General features: G+C 37.2%; 1 protein-coding gene across 3 annotated transcripts in view; it reads right to left on the bottom strand.

Moving 5' to 3' along the window:
* Nucleotides 1–6,015: 6,015 nt before the first annotated feature.
* The window catches only part of CLCA4 (chloride channel accessory 4), a 66,802-nt gene continuing 50,634 nt past the window's right edge, over nucleotides 6,016–22,183 (bottom strand). For 2 of the 3 annotated variants that reach the window (XM_055116518.2, XM_055116521.2), the window contains 10 exons: nucleotides 21,337–21,514; nucleotides 20,767–20,985; nucleotides 19,139–19,366; nucleotides 15,517–15,694; nucleotides 14,051–14,157; nucleotides 12,003–12,218; nucleotides 11,164–11,431; nucleotides 8,693–8,863; nucleotides 7,177–7,410; nucleotides 6,027–6,822 (listed from right to left, as the gene is read on the bottom strand). In XM_055116518.2, coding sequence (XP_054972493.2) covers nucleotides 6,425–6,822; nucleotides 7,177–7,410; nucleotides 8,693–8,863; nucleotides 11,164–11,431; nucleotides 12,003–12,218; nucleotides 14,051–14,157; nucleotides 15,517–15,694; nucleotides 19,139–19,366; nucleotides 20,767–20,985; nucleotides 21,337–21,514 — 2,197 coding nt within the window. In that variant the 3' untranslated portion in view covers nucleotides 6,027–6,424. Of the gene's footprint in view, nucleotides 6,823–7,176; nucleotides 7,411–8,692; nucleotides 8,864–11,163; nucleotides 11,432–12,002; nucleotides 12,219–14,050; nucleotides 14,158–15,516; nucleotides 15,695–19,138; nucleotides 19,367–20,766; nucleotides 20,986–21,336; nucleotides 21,515–22,183 lie in introns of all 3 variants that reach the window. The other variant, XM_003805302.6, reaches the window with a different exon arrangement.

The raw sequence follows: 22,183 nt of genomic DNA on the forward strand, positions 1-22,183 counted from the left end.
TTCTCTCTTTTTTACTCTGTCTCCCCAGAATGTAGCCCCATTTTCCAAAGTGTTCACTGTATAATTGAGAGGGATTAGGAGTTAGGGCTCGTGTCAGATAGTAAACAAATAACTGCATTTGGGTGTCAGAATTCTGTATGAAGAATGGGACACAAATGGGGGAGTTTTCTATTCTGTCTGAGTGTGAGGGAGGGAACCAGGAGGCAGTAGAAATGGGATTTTGAAAAAGGGGAATGTGGTTAGGGGGCAGAAAGGGAGGCTGAAGAAGGTGTAAAGAATTAAAAGAAGGAATGGTAAAGTATGGCATTTCTGACAAAGGCCCAGAAATATAAAACTGTGTGCACTTCTGGGGAAACTCAAAATCTTTGATTACAGTTGGGAGATCAGTGGGGATGGTGTAATAAGAGATGTGGAAGTGGAAGCTAGGGCCAAATGATGATGAACCTTACAGTCATTCATTTGACAAATATTTGCCATCATGCAAGGTGCCTGGCAAGAAGTGATGAATAAAGCAGGCAAAGTATCTGCCTTTGTGGCATTTATACCTTATCTTGAAAGCAGTGTGGGAACTATTGTGGTTTTGTTCAAATTAATCTGTGGGGAACATGGGTTGGGAAGGATTGACGGAAAAGAGAGACCTATTAGGGACCATCTTTTTCAGAAGAAGATGATGGAGGCTGACTGAGGCAGTCACTGAACAGGAGTGGGGAAGAGATAAGGGTTAAGCAGATTTCACAAACAAGACTCATTCACTAATTTGACATAAACGGTGAAGAAATTGGAGAGCAAGAGATGGCCTCCTGGTCTCTGGTTTGAATAACTGGATGGTGAGATACTTTTCTTTCACTGAGATAGGACATTTTGGAAGAAAGTATAGGTGAAGAGAATGAATTTAGTTTTATAGAATTATACTGTTTCCCGACCCAAATTGACAAACCTATACCCAAACAGTGCTCTGAACCACCTACATTTCCCTGCTTGGCTCAAACTCTGTGTGTGTGTGTGTGTGTGTGTGTGTGTGTGTGTGTGTGTGTGTGTGTGTGTGAGAGAGAGAGAGAGAGAGAGACAGAGACAGACAGAGAAAGAGAGAGACAGAGAAAGAGAGAGAGAGAGAAGGTTCATGGTGGTGGAGCAGAAGTTGAAGGAGCAACAGATACTCAATTGTGGGCTTTCTTCCTTTCCTCAGATAGCATTATCTCCTGACACTGAGCTCTCTGGGGTCTGGAGAGTTCTGGTTTGCTCTACAAAGGAAGCCTGATTAAGGTTCTAAATACATCTGAGAGGCTGTACATAGATGCATGTTTGCAGATAAGCAAAAGGTTTTGATTGTTTTTAGTTCCAAGCCCAGATAGAACTTCAAATGATAAAGTAAGTGATGGTTCTACTTTCATGTCACCAAACTCCTACTGTTCAATCTTTTCCACATGCCTCTAAAACACCTTCCTATTTCCTAAACATCACATGATGACAGACAGCAGGACATAAAATATGTAGGGCTTTGCTTACATTCCTCATGGGGTCAAATGCATCAGGAACTAATTTGCTGATCATCACATAGATTATTAAAGAAAACAGGGCATTGAGATGATAAATCAAATAATTAATTAGCAACAAATATGTTCTGAACAGGTATATTTACTAAAATGCTATTACAGATGCTAAGGCTTTAAAATAACTTGCTGTTTCATGGAACAATATAGAATCATTTATGAAGAATACTTATTTTTTCATGTGTCAGCTCTAAGAGCAGGACTACCATATGAGGATGCAGAGACTGTGCTTTGTGAAACTCCAGGGGCACCATTCATACAAGGTATGATTTGCAAGGATCCCTTTAGAGTTCTGTAATATGGTAGCCCTAGATAGTATTCATGGTCATGTGAAGGGAAAAGACAGAACTTTAGGGAAATCAGGCTTATCTAAGGCACCAGTGATCAAGCAATGCTGGGCACCAGAAAAGTAGAGGGCGATGGTAAGAGGAACAGGATTGGAGAGGAAGACAAGGACTTGCCAAGAAGTTCAGCATAGCAAATGACTAGACATTTGCTGGAAGGAGGGAGAATGAATGATGGTAAGGTGAACAAAAGTGTTCTCTATAAGAGGGAAGGAAGTGGAAAGACAAATTAGGAATTTGGTGCCTAGAGAGTAGGTCTGTATAGCAGTGGGTTTGTCACTGTTTTTTGTTTTTCAAAAACTTACGAAGTTTTTGCAGTGATGATATTGAGTATAACTGCTGTGAAAGCAGTTTATTGAACAGTCTCAATTCACTAGGATATAAACATGAAAAAACAATTTTTTGAGTCGCCGTAACAAACTGTGTGTCCTCTATTTCGCTGGGTAGCAATTACTAACATCAGAGGCCAATTCCATTAGCATCGTCATTGTCAATTTGTAAAAATCACAGTATCTGTGAAGCACAATAAAGTGAAATCCAGTAAAACATGGTATGTCTGTATATGTATACATTGTGGAATGGATAACTCAAGCTATTTAATTAATGCATTAGCTCATAAATTTTTTTTTTGGTTAGATCAGTTAAAATCTATTCTTTTTGTGAGTTTCAATTGTAGAGCATATTGTTATTAACTATAATCACCATGATGTACAGTAGGTCTCTCAAACTTATTTTTTCCTCCCACCCCAGCCTCTGGTAACCACCATTCTACTCTCTGCTTCTATGCATACAATGTTTTTAGATTTCACATATAAATGAGAACATATGGTATTTGTCTTTTTGTGTCTGGCTTATTTCACTTAATATAATAGTGGCTTTGCTGAGGCAAGTTGGATAAATTGGAACTACATCTCTCAGAAACCATATGATTCTGGGTTAGAGTTGGTCAAAAATAATTTTCATGAAATGTGGAAGGCAGAAGTAAAACAGCAGCCATAACTGCTTGCAGGAGAAGTGATAAAAGGCGGTGGGAAACAGGTGCAGATGGGCCGGCATCCTTGCTCCTCTCTACTCCATTTCTGACTCTTCTTTCTGAATGCTGACATTGCTGACTGATAGTGATCCTAGGTCCACCACAAGACTCTTGGCAACAAACCCACAGAGGTTTTTTTATGCACAGTTAACAGTCTTCCACAGACTTCTACAGTGGCCCCCTTCATGATCCCATTCCAGTTCCTGGACATGCCTGGATACTGACATTAAACACCCAACACAAACTTCAGCACTTCAGATAGGCTTGTTAGATTTTTTTTCTGATCTCCCATTTCCTTTCTTCAGTGCTTTACTTCCTCATCCTAATTCTTATAATAAATAAATTCCCTACTCTGTAATACTCATGGTGGTCTGTTTCCCTGATGGAACACTGACCAGTACAGTTATTGGTTATTTGGGTAATCTAGCACTGTGGACCAAACCATCCCAAAACTTAGTGGCTCAAAACATCAATCATTTTTTTTTCTATGATTCTATTGGTTGTCTGGGCTTAAATGGGAGGTTCTTTTGCTGGTTAGGCTTAGAGTCTGGTGACTGCAAATGGAGTCATCTAGAGGCTGGGAAACAGCGAGAGTTAATTAGTCCTCTTTTTATTCTGCATGTATTCCTGGAACCTCTCCAGTGGTCTCTCCATTAGCATAGCTGTATTTTAACATGGTAGGTCAGGGTTCCCAAGAACACTAAAATGGAAACATCTATCATTTTTCTGTATTATGTTAATTAAGGCACATCATTCACCCAGCTGAGATCCAATGTGAGAAAGAACTACATAAGGCTACAAATAATTGGAATTGTGGATCTTTGGAAACATTTTTGGGGATTAGCTACCATACTTTTCTGTTTGGCTGCAATAGGCCTGGATCACTTCAGTGTTGCTTTGAGTTGAACTCCTTTTAGTCCTATTTTATGCTGGTGTGAATGTTCATCAGGCACTGTGGTTTGGGTCCCCACACTTACACATGCTGTACTGGGGCACTCTGGCCTGTGACAGCAGCCATCTCAGTGGCATGAATAGAAGCATGGAAAGGTAGTTCTCTCAGTCCTAGCTGAGCAGCTGTGACTATGAATGCATACCATCTCTGTGTGCTAGAGCTTGGGCAGACCTAGCTTGTGACACTGTAGACTTCCCACCCCAAGGAGTAACACTGACTTGGATAGCTAGTGATACAGGTTTTTTTCTATTCAGGAACCCTGTAGACATTCGAGTCTCTGAGGTCCGTAGAGGGTTAGTCCTCTCCCATACAGGGCTGCCTCTCTTCCTTAATGGAATATCTTAGATGTATTATCTGTTGCCAGATTCCCTGCAAGAGGCAATGAGCCTAAACTTACCTTCCTAAATGTGGTAGTTTTTTCATGATTAACTAAATCAACTACTAGACCATGAATGCTGCTAGGTGGTTGTAATGGACAACCCACACAGAGACTTCATACTGTAGGTACAATCGCTAGTTTATCCTGGACTACAGCCAGGGCTGGTTTTGTGGACATACCATCTGTGCAGTTGCTTGGAGCTCCGCTTAGAAGGGCCCTGAACTTGGTTTAATGTTTAGCTGTTGGTGTCTTGAAATTCTTACTAATTTTAAAGCAAAGGCCTCTTATTTTCATTTTTCAGTGAGCAGCATAAATTATGTAGCCTGTATTGACTACAACAGTGGTAATGATTTAGTTATCTTTCTGATTCTTAAGAATTCACAAATAACTACTTGATGCAGACCTGGGAATAGAATGAAATCAGAGCTTGACCTGGGAGGAGAGAGCCCACTACTGGGACCCACATGAGCCTAGCTATTGCACTAGAACCTCAGAGAGGGAAGTAACCAGGCTGGGAGGCTTTGCCTCCAGAGTAATAGGGTGAATGGGTGGAAAGGACATAAAGAAAATCTGACTGATATATGATATTTCTGGTGCCAACATAGAATTTCAGGCCTTCATTCCCCTCTTGGTAAAGGCCAGGTGCTCTACAATTAATGTTTTTCCTGCATTTTCTCTTGTACATCCTTAGCCATTAGCAACTGGCCAAACAGGTACCAGTCTGCTAGAGGAGTTAATAGTGCCAATAGACCTATTGCCTCAACAGCTTAGTCTCCAAATGCCCTAGTGTGCAGCTCATTTTCCTCTGCACATTTTCTTCTGCATGCTTTGAGAGGAAGTCAAATCTTCCTAGAGTCAGGAGTCTCCCACTTACTTCCTCTTCCTTTGCTCCTTTACTACTTCCAACTTAAACTACAAGGCCTTTTTTGTCAGCCCTGCTAATCACACCAAATTCTTTGTGCCAGGTCAAGATCTATGTTTGAAGATTGTTAAAGGTGACCCCTGGACTCAGCTTATATGGCTTTCATTTTCATTTACTTCCAAAGAGCAAAGAATTCCTGACAATGCTACCTGAGATAAGAATGCAAATGAGTGGATGCTGTTCTTCAGGTCCTCTCTAGTTCCTCAGGATGCTGAGTTATAGTAATAAAAATTCCTGTGAAACATGAGAAAACCACCCGTTGGAAGTACAAGGAAACCGTATGCTTGTAAACTTGGACTCAAAGTCTACCTACTCCTATGAGGGGAAGTTCCTTCTGCACCATCTTACACCATTGTTACATGCTCTGTGTTCCATTTTGTTTACATCATTAGGACCTCTGGCTGACCTGGCTATGGTCTGCCATATAAAACTACTCCTTTCAACCCACATTTTCTCCTTAAGTGATCTCATTAGTCAATACGGTTGTGACCCTGAGAGATGAATGAAAATATTGTTTTAAAAATATTTAGCTTTCTTTATCTGAAAACAAGGGCAATAGATAGTAGTTTCAGTAATTCTTTCCTATGATAAAACAAAAAGTATGCAGATAGGTATGGCTTTTTAAATGAAAAGAGATAGATATATGTTTATATCGAAATAAAATCAGGAAAAATTATAGTTTGACAGGTGGTAATTGATTTAGATTTTTTTTCTAGTTTTCTCCATATCCATGAACTGTAGTAAACATAACCTTGGCAATTGTAGGGTACAGTTGGAGGCTTTGGATGAATATGAGATCATCAATTTATACTTAATAATACCAACACCAAATTCATTTTTTTCCAAGTGTTGTTTATTTGCTCTCCTTTACTTGTATTTTGACTACTCAGATAGATGATTTTAATTTCTTGATGCAATTTGAAATATCATTTCAGAAAACTGTTGCATCAAATAATATGCAACCAGGTATCAGTATGAAAAAGGATCTTTGTTCATCACTATTTCTTACAAATAAAATAACAAATAAGTGAAACTATTAAATTTTAATCTTGACAGTTTTTACATATCCATGAGTGTTTTTATTTAATCAAAGTATCCTTTTCCGACATCTTAAAATTATTTTTATGAGTTTATGATCACACATGGGATGAATTTTAAGATTCAGAAATATCCTTTACTTACATTGTTTTGTTTTTTAAAACTCTCTTCTAGGTCTACTTGAAGATTTTTTTCTTCGTTAAGGTTCAAATGGTGGTACTTAAAATAAAGTTAACAATTACAATAGACCCAATCACAGACAATACCAGCGTAGAAATATTAACTCCAGAATTATGACTTTTATCAGGAGTAGGAGTAGGAGTAGGTGTAGGATCAATGTCATCAGGATTTGCTTGAGGGATAAACAAAGTTACTTGTGCAATGTTGGATACTTTTGATGTCAAATTGCTTTTATCTATACTTTTAATGGCAATAAATATGTGGGTTGCATTTTCTTCTGAGATATTTTCTGGTTTAAATGCAAAGCTTTCCTTGGAGTTGGCCTCCTTTGGTGACAGATCAGTAGTATTTACTTGAAGAGCATCATCAAAACTGTCTCTTAGATCAAGAATACTTCCACTTATTCTTATGATATAACGTTGAACTGAGAAAAAAAAGTTACATGTAGTTTAGAGACTGGAGCATAGCATATTCATTCCTTTTTATTTATTCTCAAAAATGTCTAGTTATGCAAAGCAGATAGATCAAAAGCCTTACTCATTTTTTAATAAAAGCTGAATTCTGGTCTTAAGCTCTGCAAATTGCTACCTTCTTTGTATGAAAAGTAGGACCACGTTAAAATGTGTCATTTGATTGATTAAAAAATATCAGATTATAAAATTAACACTTTGCTAGGCTGTCAATATAAAACCATTCTCCCCTCACCCACCCTTACACCCCTGTTTTTGCAATTAGCACCTTTTACTTAAGTCAAAATCACATGACACTTCATCCTTACCTTTTCCAACATCAAAATTATCTCCTGGTGCTGTCCATGTAAGAATAATCTTATCCTCATGAACTGTGGCATCAAGGTCTGTGATTTGACTTGGTGGGTATTGGTCAGGCAAGGGAAGGCTTGGGACTTGTGATACCACAAATGCACCTCCGGATGCTGTTCGGCTGAAATCCTCCAAGATGGTCTGAGTATCCTCATCAATTTCAGGTCTTGGCGGGTTTGCTTCAATTTCCCCTGCATTAAACATTTCCTGGTTTATAATGGGCAAAACTACTGGTATTTATTATAATTCAGTGAATCACCTTCTTCACTTGTCTTTTCCTTTTAAAAAAGTATATACAGTCACATTTTTACTAAGTTTTGTGACAATCATAAGCGCCCAACTGGTGAGAGAATTCTTTCTTTGGTAGGATATTGTAGGACAGAATCAGAAAACAAATTGCTTTAGAATTAAGCCTACACTGGGTGACAGAAATATTATATAATTCAATATGTGCCTTTTTAAAAAAGGAATTGCTTTACCTCTTGAATTATCTGCACTCTGGGAGTATACCTGGGGAAATCATTGCCAGTTCTCCTCCACCCACTTGCGCTAGGTCCCTCCCTCCATGCTGCAAGTGCTAAGGAATAATTCTTCTGATTGCATTCCAATTGCTAGTATAAAGCCCCTAAAAGTCACAAGGGACCAGATGAAAGAAAGCTAGCAAAGAATGCATTCTTAATTCTTACATCACTTTACTGCACACACTGTTTTTCTTTTTGACTTATTAAAATTCCAAATAAGTGTTTACTCTACAGCATATGTAATCTGAAAGATAAATTCTGCACAGGCTTGTGCTTAGGTTCATAAATTGGCCTGTTTCCTTCATCTTGAGCTGAAAGTTGGGCATATTATTGTTGATATACATAAGATGTTCAAACTAACATAATAATAACTGATGTTTTTGAGTGAGATCATGTCTTTTGCAGGAACATGGATGGAGCTGGAGGCCATTATCCTCAGCAAACTAATGCAGGAACAGAAAACCAAAATACTGCGTGTTCTCACTTATAAGTGGGAGCTAAATGATGAGAATTCATGGACACAAAGAGGGTAACAATAGGCACTAGGGCCTACTTGAGGGTGGAGTTTGGGAGGAGGGAGAGGAGCAGAAAAAATAACTATTGGGTACTAGGTTTAGTACCTGCATAATGAAATAATCTGTACAACAAACCACCATGACACGAGTTTACCTATATAACAAACCTGCACATGTACCCTCAAACCTAAACTGAAAGTTAAAAAAAATAAGAATAATTGACCTTTTTTGAGTGCTTGAGTGCTTACTAGGTGCCAGACATTGTACCAAAGCTTAGATTAATTTAGAGGCAAATCCTAGTATGACTGAGAATTTTATTCCATAAATGGGAAAAGCTATATTTTGCGTTTTAATCAACCTGTTTGAAGCCTTAATTATATCAAATCACCAATATTATTCAGACTATCACTGGATTATAAATATCATGAGTTACTCACCGTTCACTACCCAGCCTGGTATGTACGCGGCTCTATTCAGTGGAGGCCGTAATCTTAGCCTGGCAGTGTTTGCTCCTCCATGAGCCCATACTTTTAAGCTGTATCTGCCATTTTCTGTATATGCTGTAAAATACCTGGAGTAGACTCCATCATTCTTGAAAGAATCAGCGCCTTGTTATAGAAATGAAGGAATAAAGTCTTGTAAAGAGAAATTTTGCGTTTTCTAAGACAAGCAATTGGCCTCTACAAGCATATCCTCTAGATTAGGCTTAATATTTTTAGATTGACCCTTTGGAGAATATTTCCATTATATTCTGCCAAAACAATACATTGTAGAATTGACACCCTTGAGCTATTTCGATATCTATTATTTCTATATAACATACATACACACACACTGATATTTATGTATGCATAATAAATGCCTAAATACTTCACCTTTCTGTCCTTATTAATTCATATACAGAATATTACACATAGTACTCTTACAATTTCTCCACCACTGGGTTGCTTTCAGCTTGCTTTCTCTAAACACACTATGTCATCTCTCTGTTTAAATCAAAAGGGTCCCTACTAAGGAAAAATCCTTTCTTTGTGTAGGATTTAATTCTCACAACAGTCAACTAAAATTACTAAATCTGGAGATTTTTAGAGATACACATTTCCCAGACTTCCTAGGGAAAGGTCCCAGCATTCTGTGTTCTTACAAGCCCTTGAGATGATTCCTTTGCACACTAAAGTTTGTCTGCAGACTAAAGACATTTGCAGACTAAAGAATGTCTGCTCTATGTCATTGTTAATCACTAATACCATCTCAGGTAAAGGCATTCCAAATTAGCAAATTTCCCCAATTACCTAAATGGTCATCTAGCAAAATGTTGAGAAGGGAAACATGGTGCATATAAGTTTTAATGTAGTATAGATTTGCAGAAAGGGAAAAAAGAGGCAAGGGATAGTTGTGGAAATATTGATATATCTGAAGAAGGCATTGAGGTACACAAAAGAACAATTTCACCTTCTCAGTTTTTCTCAGGGGCAACTCTAGTTGAAGATATGATTATAAAATGATTGAATAAGTTACATTGCAAAATATACTGATAGAAAATTTTGTTAATTCGGGTGCCTATCAATATAGTTATTTCCTTGCTCATTAACCTCTTAACAGAAGCTTCTGTTCCTAGAACAATCCAGAATCTAGGGAAAGGGTCTTTAGGCATCACCCATCTGTGCAGACCAGGGAGACAGAGAATGGCCAACGTTGCATCTTGATTCCTACCAGCCAGACCTGGTATCTGATGCCCCAGTGATGAATCTTCCTCTTTTGTGGCAGTGCTAGCTGCCTCTGGGCCCCAGTTCTCAGGACTATATTTATACTTTGTTCCAGCTGTCGAGGATTACTCCTGCTTTCTTTTCCTGCCCGAGACCCAAGTTCTATCACTTAATCACATTTAGTTTGCTTGTGCTTCACCCTCTCTCTAGCCAGACTTTCTTGATGCTGTCCTCAGCCTCCTGAATGAGACCTTTCTAATTGGTGACAGACATTGGTTGCCTGGATGATAAACAATAATGATGACAAAAAATTACATGTATGGCCAGGCATGGTGGCTCACTCCTGTAATTCCAGCACTTTGGGAGGCTGGGGTGGGAGGGTGGCTTAAGCCTAGGAGTTTGAGACCGGCTGGGGCAATATAGTGAGACCTTTTCTCTTTTGTTGACCTTTTCTCTACAAAAAAAATTTAAAGATTAGCTGAGCATGGTGGCACACACCTGTATCCCAGCTACTTGGGATGCTGAGATAGGAGGACTGCTTGAGCCTGGGAAGCAGAGGCATCAGTGAGCTGAAATGGTGCTACTGAACTCCATCCAGCCTGTGCAACAGAGTGAGACCTCATCTCAAAAAAACAAAAAAAAAACAAAAAAATTCAACAACCAAAAACGTTTTTATTTTTATTTATTTATTGGGTATTTTTGTTGTCGTTGAGACGGAGTCTTTCTCTGTTGCCCAGGCTGGAATGTGGTGTTATGATCTTGGCTCACTGCAACCTCCACCTCCCAGGTTCAAGTGATCCTCTGTCCTCATCCTCCCAAGTGGCTGGGATTACAAGTGTGTGCCACCACACCTGGCTAATTTTTTGTACTTTTAGTAGAAAAGGGGTTTCACCATGTTTGCCAGGCTGGTCTTGAACTCCTGACCTCAAGTGATCTGCCCACCTTGGCCTCCCGAAGTGCTAGGATTACATAAGTGAGCCACAGCGCCCAGCCCAAAAACATTGATTGAGTGCTTACCACATGCAAGACATTTGCTAAGCACTCTGTAGGTTTTACCTAGATAAAATTTCCTGCTGTTCCTGCTGTTCCTCCTTAATCTGCATCAATTCTGTTGCCTGTCTTACTGCTCCACAATGCCACAGGGACTCACAACATGCTGAATTAGGAAAATATTGGCTTATTCATAAAAACCTGTGAATTACCTGCACCATTATCCAAAAGTTCCAAAACTTCTGTATGTCCATTCTGTGATTCAATGAAAGCAGTCACATTGGCTCCAAGAACAGGTACATATCCTTGTAGAATTTCTGCGTAAACAATCATTGGGCTGGGGAAACTGTTTATGTCCTTATCCATTTTAGCATTCACTGTGATTGGAGGCACAGAAGAATTTGCTGCTCGAGAAGTTACTGTAATAGTTAATGTTTCTGGGTTTGCTTTGGCTTGAAGATTGTATGCCCAAGTGCCCACCTAAAAGTTTCAACAGAAATATAGTAAGTATCCAAAGTCAAGCTACTTTCTATATTTCCATTACGTAATTCTAAAATATATAATGGGGAGAGAATAAAGAGGTTTTAAGGATGTTGAGGATAAATGGGTAAGGGCTGAGGCAGTTCAGACAGGGCATGCCAAGTGGTACCATTCATGATGTGTACACTTCGCTACATCTCAATTGGAAAAAATAAGTTTTAGAAGGTTTGCCTTGGTTTTGGCCTTAGAGTCCACAGATTCATCAATCCTGGTAGGGTGAATAAGGAAGGACCCTGTAGCTCTCTACCCACCAATTTGCATAGACTCTTCCTACATTTCCTTCTTAAAGTTCTTCTCAGACAGTCTTGACTACCTTTTCTTCCTTCTTCTTGATATATAAGTTCTTTTTTCCTACCATCATAGTTTTAAGGACACAGGCATGGAAAGTACATACTATTTTATCTTAATTTTAAAGTTGATACAGCCTTTGGTACTGACATTTATGACATTAAACAATTTATGTTCAGTTTTTTAAAAATGTTGACAGGAAGTCTAAAAGCTGATTGCTTACCTTTGCAGTTCCTGGAATACTGAGATAGGCCATTTTGGAAGTTGCATCCACTGTGAAATTTTCCATTATTGTTCCACTGGGATCCCAGAGAGAAATACTGGGAGGCAGACTGTTCCATGTGATGAGAAAGAACGTGTCCTTTCCCACTGTACTATCAATTATGACAGTGTCGTTCATCCAGGGATTACTATTCAGTGTTAATCCCTTACTTTCAAGCTGTTTAAATAGATTTCAAAATTAATGACTGCAGAAGACAGTAATTTTATTCTTTTTTCAAGATGGTTTTTAATTTCTGGCCTGAGAACAAGCTTATAAATGGCAAACCACCTTAGACTTGTGATCTCTCTGCAAGCTGGTGATGATATGACAGTTATCAATTAAAAAGTGAGGAAGTAAGAGACTTAGAGCAGAAACATGTAGAGCAGAAACAAGGGTTTTACAGTCATGAATATGACCTTACTGTTTTTTTCCCGGTTGTGTTGGCAAGCATTCATGGATGTTTTCCTGATGTGGAAATTTGAAATAATTTTTTCACACAGATAGAGGGAGTAGCACTGGACAGTAAATATATTCAACAAGAGGGCAAACTGATACATAAAGGTTGGGATCCTGAGAAGAGAGGAAATGTAGAGGCTTTCTTTGAGAAGAGCTTTAAAGAAAGTATTTCAACTTTTTGTTGATAGCTGTTAGTCCAGAAGAGCCAACCATTTTTGTTTAGTTACTCATTTTTTAAAGTGACAAAGAAATATGCACATATTGTGGAATGGCTAAATCAAGTGGATTAACATAGGCATTACCTCACATACTTATTTTTGTGGTGAGAATGCATAAAATCCACTTAGTGATTTTCAAATATACAATACATTGTTGTTAACTACAGTTGCTATATTGTATAGCGGGTTTCTTGGTGTTCCTACCATCCATTTAAAATAAACAGAACACAAAATAGTATCTTCAGAATCAGTTCTCTCTCCTTACTTCTCAATTTCAGTCACTATAATCATCATGTTCTCAGTCAACGATGATGGCAACCTCAGAAATGACCTTTATTATCCTTCAGCTTATTCTCCAAACACTAGCAGTCTATATCTCACACTAATTTTTAACTTGTTTGCAGGGTATGTCTGCAGACAAGATGTCCAAACAAATCTGTACATACTCTAAGCTCACATCCCATAACTTCTGTTCTTTTCATTGTTGAGAAGTAGAGGAAAATAGATTTGTTTAGGGATCATGGCAAGTTTTAATATAGGCAGTGAGCTGATGAGCTGGAAAACACCAGACAGAAATCTTGGCATAAAGTGACATGACATAGACATGTAGGAATGAAAAGAAGAGAAATATTTTTGTAAAATATATTTTGAGAGAAACTGGCTATGTTCACATGGGACATGAAGAAAGAAGAATCAAAGTTTACTCAAAGTTTTTGAATCTAAGTAACAGAAAATGGTGGTGCTATCAAGACCCAGACGAACAAAAGTGTTAAGTTCGGAAGACAGGTGAATAAAAAAAAAGCCACCGAAAAAAGTGGTTGAAGAGATGACAGAAGCCCTATGTTTGTAGATAGACAATGATTATTCACCCCGTCTTTCTCCTGCTTAATTTATTTCCAAGATACACTCCTTCCATTTCCCAGCCAGGTTATTGAGTTCATGTTTCTAAATCTATTTCATAGAAGTTAAGCATGGGGAAAGCTTGGAAGCATGAGCTTTTAAAATGCATTCATTGAAAAATGGGTGCTTTATTTTGGAAAAGGTCCATTTTTGGTGAAAAATTTGACATTATAACATTGTAATGTCATTTCTTAACCAAACCCATGGCAATAGGAAAAGAAACAGTATGTCTGCTGTTTCACCATTTATTTTACTCTTATTTCACCAACTAATTTGGCTATTGCTAAGGGTAATTTCTATTTAAGATTAAAGTTTAGATTTTAATTAAAAATTTACTTTGAGAAAAATATGGAACTCAAAACTTATAACCACCAAATGGTTTTTTCTTGTTATGGCAAAAGTGAACATGAAAACCCAAGGAATGAGAACTCTGACCTGAAGGGACTTCTGGGAGAGATCAGTATTTCCTGATGTAAGAGCCCCAAAAGCATCAATGAGGCCATTGTTCTGGGCTTCATCTGAAACATAAAAATGACTTCCTCCTAAAATGTAAATGCATTAATTAGACTGCTTTCTGGAAAATAAGTACATATATTTTAGTGATTATTAAGCTAATAGTTAAAACAAAATCATAGTTTCAGTATGTGTTATTAAAATAGACCAAAATCACATAGTTGTACAGGTTAATTCTGAAATGCTCATTTTAAAATGTCATAACTAGGGAATGAAAGCTACCATAATACCTCATTATCAAAATCTTAGCTAGCTAAAATGCATGATAATTATAGAATATGAAAGATGTTACAATTCCATGTATTAAAGCTCACAAACTTTACACAGCCCTTTTAGAGAAACTTTTATTTCTAACAAAATTGACTTTCAGATATTTCAGCCAGTGTAGATTTGTGAAATCTTTTGTTAAAAGATTATTAATCTTTTGTTTTAGTTCTAACAAAGTTGACTTTCAGATATTTCAGCCAGCATAGACCAAAATCAGAAAATTAGAAAGATGAAAGAGCTGCTATATTTAGGTATTCTCACAATAACTGGCAATGAGCAGATAGAAAATTGGAAAGCAAGAGAGATAAATCCAAAAAAGTACTACTTTTAAGGAGCTACTTGGAATAGAAATAAATTTTACAATGGCCATGAAAGGACTTTGAAATGATGTGATTTTGTATAACTAAGCATTAAAAAGCAAGCATATATTTAGTACCATTAGAAGCCAATTCAACATAATTTATACTCATGTCATAAATTATACATTCTCTACTATGTTTAAGAAGGTATTGGAAACACGTAATCCATTTTCATCACATCTGTGTGTCTGAAATAACAGCTACCATAGTTAATGTTTATATAAAAACTTCATTGTTATTTAGATCTTTTCAGTCTGAGCTTCTGTTAATCACATACACCCACCCCACAACTTATGCTCTGGTCTCATGGAGTTTTCACCATTCCCTCCATGCGCCTTGCATTGTCACCCCAACATGATGTTTTTTGCTCATGACTTGATCATCTTTTCTTACCCCCTTTTTCTTCCCAGAGAAATTCACCACCTGTTCAAAGCCCAGCTCAGAATTCAGCTAGTTTCGCATGCTTCCTTTCCCTGGCTCTATACAACTCTAGTAAAACTAATGGCTTCCTCTGCTCACATAGAACTTTATTTTTCTATATTCCTCCTGTTATGTAGGAATGCTATCTGGTTATGTTATTTCATCAACAGTTTTATTTGTCTCTCCAGCCAACTGGACTCCAAGTGCCACAAGAACAGAGATTGGGTCTGGTCCCCAGCTTCAGTGCCTCCAAGGCAGAAACTCAAGAGACGTTGTTGAACTGTCAGCCTTTACATTTATGCATTACTATTGAAGGCCTGGAATAAATGGATCGTGTTTTACCTGTTATCTTGCTCATCTCTATTACTGCTTCATCAGCATCTCTTCCCAAAGCAATAAAATGAACAATGGCCCCACTTTGTTTCACTTCATCAATACAAGAACTTGCAGTGTTATCCTCCCCATCAGTCAGCAGCAGTACTTCGGATCCATCGAGTTGGGAATGTAGCTCTCCAATCACCTGCAAACATAATTCAGAGCACAGTTACCAACAGACGTTCCTAGAACAAATAGACAAATGGGAAATGAGAAAAAATTTACAGAGAAAATAAACAAAGTTATGCAGAATAGAAGAGAGAACCTCTATTTTAAAATAAAGAATTTTCAATCAACAATCCTTGGGGAAAGTTAAACATGAATTTTTTTAACTCCCAGCTGCAGGTAGTATTTATTTAAAGGAATTCCCTGGGACCAGGCTTTGGAAAATCCTGTCTAGACTAAATGACAATAACATATCAACCTGGGAAACTCAGGTCAACCAGATACCAAAGGTATAATCACAGTATGTGACATTAAATAGTGTTATGTTTTCTTTGACTGGACTACCTTCTGACAGACAAGCCTTCAGTTTATAAAGTCTCTTGCATTTAAAGCTAGATACATTAAGAATCCACTTCAACATTTGAAAAAGTCAGTGATTACAAATTAGTAAACCCTCAGTATGCTTATAAAGAAAAAATATGGAAAGTTCTAAGCATGTGGTTAGGAACTTTGTTATGCAACTTTCATTTACTTCTAATAATAACTGGCACAGAAGTAAGCATATTGGTGATGCTTAAAGAATATATTAAAATTATACTTATTAAGTTCAATTTGTAGCTTGTATCCTTTTCCTAAATGCCAAACAGTTTGAAACTCAAAGTTTTGAAACTAGGTGCCTGTAAAAGAGGATAGAGAGAACTTAGCCCAGGATGACAACATATTTCATTTTCTTTGACAGTTTTAATTGGTGGTGGCATCTTGGAGCACCATTTTGAGACCTTGATTCCAGGCCAAGAGGTGAAAAATGACAGATTGTCAGTGACTTTCTTTGGCATGGAGTGAAGGTGTGTGTGTAGATTTGCAGAAGAGGGTTTGGAATGTAGAAATCCCTAAGAAAGCTGGTATCAGGGAACAAATTGACCACGCTTATTACAATTTTTGCATGTTTTGAAGCAAAGAGTGACTAATATATATATTGCAATATATGGGAAATATTCTCTGACATGCCTTGAAACCGAACGGAAAGAGAGGAAAATGCTTTTATACATTTATGGCATTTGTAGCATCTCCATCACACTTCTCCCATGCATTTAAGTACAAAATGAAGATCCAAAGATGAAGCAGAGTTCTCTCTTTCACCTCTCCTTTTCTTGCATGAGTTTATTTACCAAGCATTTACAATGTGCCAGTCACCGTGCTGGGGATTCAGTAGGAACTACATTCCTACATTCATATATTAATAAATAATTGGGTTCAATTTTACAATGTTTATGGAGCTTTGTGTCAGAGACTGAGGAGATCTAGAGATGAACAAGGAAGACAAAACTAATATGTATTTACTACAGAATATTCTATAGTTCAAGAGAAATAACAGTGTAGTGTTACAGTTTACTGAACATTCGCTATGTATTAACTGTGTTTTATACATTGTATAATTTAATCCATCTCCAAGCTCCCAAAATGTCTTCCTATTACCACTTTTACTGCCTACAATTTATTTTATTCAGGGCAATTGGAATCATCTTCCTGGAACATAAATTGATTATCAAACTCCGATACTTTAAACCCTTCAAGAGCTTTTTGTTGTGCTTGAAACAAAATATAAGCCTCATATTTTTTGAAGTTTTTTAAGATCTAGTCATTGTCTACCTCTCCAACCACATTTCATATCCCCTCATTTGCCAAACTCCACTGCTACTAGCTTCTATAATTTCTTAGAATAATCTAGTTTTTTCTCACCTTTTTCCTTAAGGAACTTTTGCATTTCTTTTCTATCTGAACCACTGGCTTCTTCTCATCCTTCAAATCAGAGCTTAAATGTTACTTTTTAGAGAAGGCTCATTGGCCTCTCTACCCAAAGTGATTCTCCTTTCCCTGTTACTCTGTCACATCACCCTGTTTCGTTTATTCACAACACTATCTACATAATCTGCAATTCTTGTATTTATCTATCTATTTATTATCTGTTCCCCGCTTATATACATGTACCATAAGAGTGAAAAAGCTTTGCTTGGTGAATAGATTAAAGCATGTTCATATTTTGAATAAATTAAAACATGAGCAACCCTATGTGCTAGCTTTAATTATCCTATTTTACTGATGAGGTAATTGAGGACTAGAGAGGATAAGAATCATGTTTAGGGTCACAAACCTGATAAGTGACAATCGCAATTTGAATGCAGGACTTCATGTTACAAACCTAAACTAAAATGTCATGCAATCCATGGAAGAGATAGATGCAATTGGGTTGGGAGTAAATGGGAAGCTACATGAAGGAGAAAGGATTTTGAAGGGTTAGTAGAATTTTAACATGCAGAGATGGGAGAAAAGGAAGCATTTTAAGTAGAGGAACTTGCATGTGCAAAGGTTTGGAGGCTGTTAGTGCACAGTGGACTTGGAGAACAATGTGTGTAGTAAGTTGTTTGGAGGACAGAGCATCAAGAGGGGAGAATGGAGTAAATAAGGCAGGAAAGATAAGTGAGGGCAATTTTACTGAGCAGGGGAGACTTTTTAGTAATATCAGACTGAGAAATTGAGACAATTTTGTAGACTGAAGAGACAGTAAAGATTTCTAAACAGTAAAATGACATAATTTATATTAATTGTGGGCTCAAGATGACCATTTGGCTAAAAATAATGTTCATAATAATTATACATATATTTACTAATTATTATAAATATACACTTATAATAAATTATTATATACTTAGTATATATAGTATATGAAGTAGATATTTACTATATAATATAGTAAATATTGTTCTAAGTATGTAAAGGTATCATTTCATGTAATCCTCATAATTACTCTATGAGGTAGGCATTCCTATTTCCTATATTGTATAGGTAAGTCACTAAGAGTCCAAAGAGACTGAAAGGTTAGCCTAAGATTACATGGTTAGTAAGTAGCACATACAGTACTCTGATGTCAAAGTTCATGCTCTAACTTCTATGGCTTACCCTAAATATGACTCACAGTCTTGCTACATCTGCTTTAAGAGGTATAATAAATAGTTTGCCCTAGCTGAATGTTACAGAAACTCAAATGAGAACTAGCTTGAAGTAGAATCATACTATATCACCTGTGTCATTGCCCCAAATGTTAATGGCTTTTGCATCCAAGCACACTTATTTAACTAACATTTATCGAGCACTGACTACTGCGTGGTAACAAGACAGCAAAGTCCATGACTTCCTTGGGCTTGTAAGTGAGTGGTAAATTGATAGTCATTTATTCACCCATGGGTTGTTCATTGATTCACTGATCCATTAAAACATCAAGAGAACTTTTTTCTATATGCTTAGTCCTGTGCTTCTTAGGATTAATTATGTTAAAATTAGGCAGCAAGTATGTGCAGTACCACTTAACATGAAAATGTCCTGAAAAGAAACAAAAACCAAAATATATTTGCAGTACGATTTTCACCTGAAATGCATATTTAATTCCAGAGCAGATGGAAGTTCCTCCCCGAGGATATGTAGGTAATCCTGCCATGAGTGTGTTTCTTTCATCACTGCTTTTTATTTGGATTAGCTTATTTACAACAGTGGCAGTACTATCAAAGTGAACCATCCCCACCCAGGATCCATTTTCAACAGTCTGCAGCAGGAAATGTTTTGCTGCTTGATTCATTCGATTTAGGCGGTCCTTACCCTAGATTAAAAAGACAAGAAAAACAAACAAGTGATTTTGACTGGAAAATAATAGAAGATCACATAAAATGAATGGACAGAATTTATTGGTAACATTTTCTATGAATGGTAATTGATGTTAAAGGAAGCAATTATCAAATTTTTAATTGATAAAATTAAAAAAATGGTGGTGTGTATTATGGGACATGTATAGTAAGGAGCGCAGGTTTTTATTTACAATTGATTCTTGACCGCTGAGTATCCAAGTAAGAGGTGGAAGGTAGGGTGGGGATTGCATTGAAATTGGGGTGAGGAGACACATCTTAGAGACTGTCTAATTACTCTTGGGAGCTCCTGTGCTTGTTGTCTTCAGATAAAACCATACCTCCAAGCCTATAAATCAAACCAGACTGTTGCAGACTCCAACCAGAGACTGGAATCCCTCCATCCACTGGAAACTAGACTGCCCAAAAGGTAATACTTACCCAAGCTTCATTTTAAGTTTGGAGAGGCCAAGGCCCTATCTTCCCACTTTCTCCTTCTGTTCCTAACCTCTCGCTGCCCCCTTTCCACTAACGGGTTAATTGAATTGGCTCTTTGGTAACCCTCAGGACCCAGCCCTCTTTCGGAGGGGATTGTCTAAGGTGTAAGCTTCTTCATGCATTTGTCTTCTCCAGTCCTTATCACCATACTGATCTGTGTTACTCCCCGCCAATTTATGCCCAAATTTCCTTCTGAACTCCCTGAACCAAATCACAATGAGAAACTTCTACATCTTCATTTTACATGCTGTCTCCACTACCTGCATTGTTGTGGCTCAATTCCTTCAGTTCTATCATTCTCTGCCCTTTCTAATACCTCCCTCATTTGCTGAAGACCTTATTCCTGTTCTTCAGCATGCTTCGCTATGCCTTAAATGTGCCATCCTTCTGGTTTCTTATCACATTGCACCCACTTGTTTGCTGTGCATTCATTTCAACAATTATTTATTGATTACTCCTATGTGATTAATTTTATTCTAGGAAATGGGGATAAAGATGAATAAGACATGATTCCAAGTCCTAGAGGATCTCCTAGGCTAGTGGAAGAGAAATGTGTAACATAAATATGATATACAGTAACAGAGGTATGCGCAGGACATTGTTGGGAAACAGTAGAAGGGCTTTAACCAGCCTAGAAGCCCAGTCCATTTTCTGGAGGAATCCAAGGAGGAAGTGACCCTTGGATTAGGTATTTTTAATTATACTGGCATCTTTCTTTTACTATGGTATTTTGCTGCAGTATCTTGAAGTCATGATCATGGGCAGTGATGGTACTTTATGCCACCATGCAATTTAGAACAATCTAGGTGCAGACAGAGTTCAGTGTGTTCTCGGATCTTCAAATATCCTACATCCCTATATCCAGAAAAAGTGAACTTACCTCCATGCTTCCAGACTTATCAAGAACTAAGCACACAATTCTTTGACTGATCTTCAGCAATGAGAAGACAGGTGGAGGAGGTGGTGTCACCATGGGTATGGTGTTTTTAAAATCCTCAGAATTGCTAATCACCTCCCATGTACTTCTAAAATTGCACTTTATGTTTTGTAGGCTTGGAGCTTCTTGATTATGGGTTTTTTCGTTACAAAATTCAACAACCTAAAAGGTTAATAAAATAAAAAATAATTTTAATATACCATGCATTTAAAAATCAAACTACAAACCTGAAAAATTTAAAAGTCTTCTGCAGATATGTTGTTTGTTGAATGAAATATCATTTACTGAGCATCAATATTACAATAAGGCAGATTTACCATAATAAGAATTATGGTAACAGTAATAATAGATAACACTAGATAGCACTAGTTCAGCATATACTATGTGTTAGCCAGTGTTCAAAGAACTCTATATCAATATACGTAATCCTCAGGTCACCTGAACAGATACTTTAAAAACATGACAATATGTCATTTGATTATAAATTCTGGAAGCAATTATCAGCATACTTACAGAATCAATACTTTGCATAAACATTATGGATGCTTTTTCTGTTTGTACTTTATCAGGAAAGAATTGACAATCTTTTTCATATAGTTTTGTTGTAGAATCAATTCTGCATGCTCTACTAAGACAGCTGCCTCCTTGACACTTATAAACTCTACTTCTACCAGAGATACCTGCGGAACACCTGAAAATATATGACAGTTAATCTTTGAGGCAACTGAATCATTAGCACTTACAGAAATCTTAAGTGGTTCTATTCATGATGAACTTTATATCAAGATGTTTATTCTTCTATGGTACCATGTACTTCCTATCCTGGCTATAGAGTTTAAGGGTTCCAATCAAAATAATTATCTATTTTTTAAGAAATTCTAGAGGGAAATTTTAAGTGGGGCCTCCAGATAAACACAATGGTCGAGTTCTCTCCTCTGATGAGTTCTCTCCTTGTATTAAAGCTTAGACATCTCTCCCGCTGGACTTTTGGTGGTAAATATGCTATAGGGACCTGGATAAGAGAATTTTTGAGACAATTTACTCTGAGTACCACTTTAGCTTGAAGTTCTTTGTAGATTTCCTCCCAAAGAAGATATTCCCAAAAAATAGTACATGGGATAAACACAAATGTTCTTATTACTCGAAGAGCATTTTTATCCAAAGGGAAATGTGATTGGAAGCGAAGATGAGGTGCTGCCAAGAATCCCATGGTAGAATAAAAAATGATGGAGACATTTTAGACATATGTTTTATGGCATGTAATTGACCACAGGTGGCAGTGATTACAACAAATACACTGAGATGTGAACATATTTTGTCTTTTCAATAGACTTTCAGTTCAAATTCAGGAAATGATGAA

Source organism: Pan paniscus, chromosome 1 (assembly GCF_029289425.2).
Source record: "Pan paniscus chromosome 1, NHGRI_mPanPan1-v2.0_pri, whole genome shotgun sequence".
NCBI classification, from domain to species: Eukaryota; Metazoa; Chordata; class Mammalia; order Primates; family Hominidae; genus Pan; species Pan paniscus.